This window comes from Macrobrachium nipponense, chromosome 6 (genome assembly GCF_015104395.2).
Source record: "Macrobrachium nipponense isolate FS-2020 chromosome 6, ASM1510439v2, whole genome shotgun sequence".
Lineage (NCBI taxonomy): Eukaryota > Metazoa > Arthropoda > Malacostraca > Decapoda > Palaemonidae > Macrobrachium > Macrobrachium nipponense.
Window position 1 is genome coordinate 18513809 of NC_061108.1, and position 6000 is coordinate 18519808.

At 36.4% G+C, this 6000-nt stretch overlaps 1 protein-coding gene across 4 annotated transcripts in view; it reads left to right on the forward strand.

Moving 5' to 3' along the window:
• Positions 1-6000, forward strand: part of LOC135216406 (uncharacterized) — a 33653-nt gene that overhangs the window by 18867 nt on the left and 8786 nt on the right. For all 4 annotated transcript variants that reach the window (XM_064251696.1, XM_064251697.1, XM_064251694.1 and 1 more), the window contains exons 9-17: positions 54-272; positions 816-959; positions 1213-1380; positions 1832-1997; positions 2166-2281; positions 4248-4337; positions 4524-4749; positions 4889-5078; positions 5301-5484. In XM_064251696.1, the coding sequence (XP_064107766.1) occupies positions 54-272; positions 816-959; positions 1213-1380; positions 1832-1997; positions 2166-2281; positions 4248-4337; positions 4524-4749; positions 4889-5078; positions 5301-5484 (1503 nt within the window). The remainder of the gene's footprint in view (positions 1-53; positions 273-815; positions 960-1212; positions 1381-1831; positions 1998-2165; positions 2282-4247; positions 4338-4523; positions 4750-4888; positions 5079-5300; positions 5485-6000) is intronic.

Genomic DNA, 6000 nt, shown 5'->3' on the forward strand with positions numbered 1-6000 from the left:
ATGAAAATTATAATGAATGTTTTCTGATGTCCATTTAAATACCTCCTTGACAGATGGGCTCCTGGGCAGGAAATCTCATGATGAAGCACCAGCATCGGGAGTTCCCCTCTGACATCTTTCTGACTCTGCTGGCAGCTGATGCTACTCTCATGATCCAGAACCAAAATTCACTCACACCTGTCAGTGTTTCTTTGGAAAGATTCTTGCAAATGGATATGTCAAGGAACATCATCGTGTCTATGACTTTACCACCTATGCCTGATCAGACAAAGGTGAGTCTCTTTTAACATGTTAATCTAGTATCTTGAGACTAGTTTTTAAAGGATGCCACATATTCTATAAATAATTGAAATACTTTATTAATGTAATAAGGATTGTTATTATTATCATTATTAAACACAACAACAGTAGTAGCAATAATAGTATTGTTATTGTAACGTGGTATTGACAGACTTCAATACACGAATACGACGGAGTCAAGAAGTGGTGTTTTATCTCTCAGACAGACAGATAAAAGAGAGTTGGTGCATGGATGGACTAGTTATCAAGGGGATTCTCCAGGAATACCACGAGAACGGACACACTCGGTAGATCCTTAAGATGTTAGCAGGGTATTAATTCCTCTTATAACTTATGCACCTTGGGCATTACGAGAACCACTTCTGTTCCTTCTAGGAAGGTTTCAGAAAAATGGACATCATGACGTTAGAGAAAAGCTTGAGAGCCCTTCTTCTTACTATCTTCTTTAATCAGAAACAGTTTCCTTCAGGTAATTTACGAGTTTACTATTTAATCACATCTTTTATGATTTTCAGTTCTGTACATTCAAGATAACTCCCCGAGCAGTCAATGCCCATGCCTATGTGAATGCCTGCTTCAAAATGGAAATAGATGAAGCAGACGGGTACAGAGTATCAGCAGCACCAACGATTTTACTTGGAGGAATTAATCCAACGTTTGTATGTATCCATGAGTTTGCCATGGTTTTGCCAAAGGAAAATGTTTGTTTGAGGTAGTACTAACTTAGGCAAAACCTAATGTGTGGCATAATAACCTTCAACATATTCTTATAAACTCCTTTACGCAACCTTGGATAATTTAAATTGGTAATGATAGAAATAACCTCAGAATCTACACTTCGTCTCATCTGCCACATTTCTAACCTGAAGATAACATTTCATACCTACTGATAAAAATCTTTCTTACATACAGATGCATGCAAAAAAGACTGAAAATTACCTGTTAAACAGAAGACTCACAGATGTACCAACTGTAGTGGAATCAGCAGTCATACTTGGAAACGAAGTGAAACCCGACAGTCAAAAACAGGATGCATCACCAGAATACAGAATATCACTGGCAAGATGTCTACTGTACAAGGTTTGTATCCTACATTTTTTCGACGAGCTTAATGCTTTTTGTGATAATTTCGAATGGAAGTATAAAAAATGGTTTCTCTTACTTATCGAAGTAATGTTGCACTACACTTATTTATAGGAATTTTAATACGTATAAATCGGAAAAAAGGTCAATCTCACTGAAAAGAAAGCACATAATTTGATTTCTGAAAGAGGTCTTGTATATAATATAATATATGGGTATATATATAGATCACATACGCTCTAAAGTAACTTGAAAGTGAAATAACAACGATGCATACAGTCCAAGTCACCAGTGGCATACAATATTTATGAATATTTAGGCTTATTTCAGAATTTCATCAGAACATACAAGCAATATAACGCAGTATTATGGAAAAAATATCGTTAGTTTAAAATTCACATTTTTTGACCGCTGTTCATCAATAACTTGGTCTGATTTTCCTATCTAGGCAATCGTTCATTTTCTTGGGACAAAAGTTAGCAGTGATATCATAAGCGCAGGCGCAGTCATTGAGCGACCTTTGTCTACAGGACAACAAGATTTTGACATGAATGAAGACACATGGCCTGTGGGAAAAGGCCTCCCGAAAATTGAATCAGCTACTCAGATTTCAGGTAGGTTAAACTTTTCTGATATAAGTGGCATTCATATCACAGATTAAGGTTTATGGCATATTCTGAGCTTGGCAGTGCACAGGTGCACTTGATTATGCCATATGTGGTACCATTCAGTTAATTTTTGTATCTGGTCCATTTGAATACTTTCTCAACTATGTTCTTCAGGTGAAGCCTTGTACATGGATGACATTCCCTACTTACCAAATGAGCTGCATGGAGCGTTTGTTCAGACGACAGTTGCTAATGCCAAAATCAAATCCATCGATACAGCAGACGCTTTGGTAAGTAACATGTTGCTGTGTTTTGAGGGTTAGAAAATATTAGATACTTCTTCTTCCATTTTATTGCCGACAAAAGAGCTTATTTTCAGGCAACTGAATTTTTTTTTTTTATCCCTTTAAAATTTTCTTGGTTCATGTAACTTCTTTGTAATACTTGAAATTTTCGTGGCCATTAGTCTTTCAAGTCACTCATATGTTTAATATGGTATGTCAAGTGGAATACGAGGTCATATTCCACACAACCCTACAGATGTTTAACTTTTTTATGCAAATTTTATTAGGTTTCAACCTTTAGATTCTACTTTTGTGATAAAAACCATGTGTGAAATTCCAAACCTGGCATAATAAAAAATATGAATACAAATCAATGTAGTAAAGGCCTGCTTCAAGACTGCAATATATTCATCAAAGAAAAGACAACATTGTGCATATTTTAGATCTCTGTCATGACCTTCAGCAAAGTATACAAGTAATATATAGAGAAATGTTAAGGAGGTATAATTTGTTGCTTATAAGGAAAGTACAATAAAAAGGCCCTGCTGACAAATCAGATTTTCTATCGAATAGGAGAAATCTCTTTTAATCAGTTGAAGAGATTTTGATATTGGTGATTTAAAAATGGGTAACAATGAGTATGTCTGTGACTATATAAAATATAGTAATTATGAATTAAATAGAATTCGATGAAAAGAATGTCATTGTTATTATAAGCCAAAAAAAAATATTTATAGGTGGTTCATATAATCTTACTATCTGATTTAATGACTAATAGTTATCACCTTTCCTCTGAAAGATCTATATGTCGTGGTACAAGTGAGAACGAAGCTTCAACCCCGTCCTCAATTTGTATGGGCCCTGCTTTTCAAAAACCACTTTCTTTTCCGACTTCTTTCCCCCCTCACAAACTGCCCCAGTGTTAGAATGAAACATTACGTACTTAAGACTTCTTTTTTTTCTTCTTCTTCTTTTTTTTGACATTTGAAAATGGGACCGTGAGAAAGATTGTCCAACTGTTGATCATAAACGGAATAACTGTTTCAATAGAAAAGGGGGTCATCGTAATCAGTTCAAGCTTATTAGCTGCTTAATTTACACTGGCCGAACAATGAACAAGAATTCTCAAGGCATTACTTATGGTTCTTTGCAGCGTCCCTTCGGTCCATAACTGCAACCCCTTTCGTTCCTTTTAGAGCGCATTCATTCATATTCTCTTTCTTCCATCTTACTTCCTACCTTCTCCTAAAAAGTGTTTCATAAATCAATTGCGAGGTTTTCCTCCTGTTACGCATTTAAAGCCTCCTTTACTCTCAATTTCTTTTCCAGTGCTGAATGGCCTCGTAGGTCCAAGCTCTTGGGCTTTGACATAGATTTCATATCCCATTTCCAATGCTCCAGACTCTCTTGTTCATGTGGGTCTATACTTGTTTGATTCAGTAGTAGGATCTTGAATCGAGAGGCTGGAAACATGGTCAAATCTAATATTACCAGCGTCATTAAATTAGCAACAAAGCTGTTAAAAAAAGTCGCTAATCTAAAGCATGTCAAAATTATGAATCTGATTAATAACATAGAATAAAAGTACAATTCTGAACTACGGCATATCCTGTGTTAGTAAACTGTGGTGCTATACAGATTTTTAATTATAACTTTCCTTCTCCCCAACATGAAAACAAATTATTCTCTCATATTGCACTACCCATCATGAATTTTCAATTTAACATTTACGAACAGCGAATAATGAACTATATCAGCACTGAAATTCTCACAATATGTAAAACAAATTGAACACATCTACGCTTCTAGATCATAATTTACAAACAGATTAAGTGGGCCAGAAGACCTACTGTATTTATCATTTCCTTGATTATTCAAATGTCTTTTCATAGCAATACGAAAATTCATTCCTACTAGGTCTCAGTTTTGGTTAAAAATTATAAAAATTTTTACTCACTGTTTCTAACGACAGGCTGTTCCAGGCGTGAAGATATTCATAGCAGCTGCCGACATTCCAGGAGAAAACAGTTTCGTCAAAAATGCAGGCCCGTTTCCTGATCCTGTAAGTAAAAATGGATGACCAAAAATATTTGATTCAAAGAGATTTTAGAAAGTTCTTGAGTTAAAAAAAGAAAAAAAAAAAAACACGTAAATTGTGAAGGGACATGAGACTATTTACAACATAATAATTGAATCTGGGCTGTACTGATGCGTATGAACGGTTTAGCCTATGCTCTATGGTTTGCAGGTTTTTGTTGGCGATCGGGTGAGATATGCTGGACAACCAATAGGACTTGTCGTTGCTGACACGCGTGGCACAGCAGTAAGAGCTGCAAAGCTGGTGAGGGTTGAGTACGAAGATATACAGAAACCTATTCTTACAATCGAAGAGGCCTTAAAACAGGGCCGGAGTGAATTATGCGAGAACTTGAAAACTGGCAAGAGGGAGCCACAGGTTTTTGGAGACATTGAAAGTGAGTACTTTGTATTTTTCATTTTCACAACTGACAAACTGAATTTCCTTCAAGAATCTTTTCTTGAGGGTAGTACTATTGTCACTTAAAAAAGACGTCTGTCTGACTAATTTGATATTACTTTTTGCAACTGATGTAGGCGGTTTTAAGGATTCCAAGCACAAGCTGATAGGAGAACTCCATCAAGGAACACAGTTCCATCTAACTTTAGAAGCATATGCAAGCAGAGTTGTTCCCATTGAGGATGGTTATGATGTTTTCTGTACAACACAATGGCCTACCGAGACACAAGCTGTAATCTCAAGCGTGCTGAATGTACCAGCTCACAGGTAATTGCACCGAATGATTTTTATGATGATTGTTATTTTCAAATGGAAACATTCCAAAATCTAGGTTTCAGTTCATGCGTGCTAAACATCAAGAGGTAGAAATGGCCTTGCTTTACCCCAGGATATCAATTCAAAAGAATAAATACATAATTCGAGCCTTTGCTCACATTCATGAACCAATATTGACGATGTGTGTTGAGTAGGTTAGTCATTGTATTATAGTGTAAACGTGGAGTTGAGACGCATTGGAGGAGGATATGGGGGCAAAATCAGTCGCCAAAACGTGACAGCGGCCGCAGCTGCGGTAGCTGCTCAGAAGCTTTTCCAGCCAGTGCGCGTTGTCCTCGATCTCAACACTGCCATGACCATGACTGGATGGAGAGAGCCCTACCTCTCAAAATATGAGGTAAGTCTTGTGAACTTTATAAAGTTTCGAGAAAAAGGCTAACATTGATTAATTAGAGGACTGAAATAAATGGTGGAAACAATATTTAGCTTTTGAGGTATTAGCGCCAGTCAAGGCTTGCTTCCTTTCTTGTTTCACGTACTCTGTGGTTTGCCTCTTGTCCCATCTCACCGTGAACTAAAATATTTACTACTTCATACATAAATTCTTCAGGTTTTTTTTTTTTTTTTTTTTGCACCATCTGTAAGAGTATTCCTTGCTCGCGTTTTCCAATTCTCATTAACCCTCATAAACTTACTTTATTTGTCATACACTCTCAGCTTTCTCTCTTATAGAGACATTGAAAACCTTTCCCCTAATCTCTGCTAGTTCGCCTTCACGATCCCCAATCAATGTTGTATAGTACGCAAAGATCAGCCAATCCACACTCTATTCACAACCCATCTGACTTCTCAAAGAAAATATCAATATTTATTCTTAATGCATCGTATTGCTCACTAAAAGGTTGCATTTATG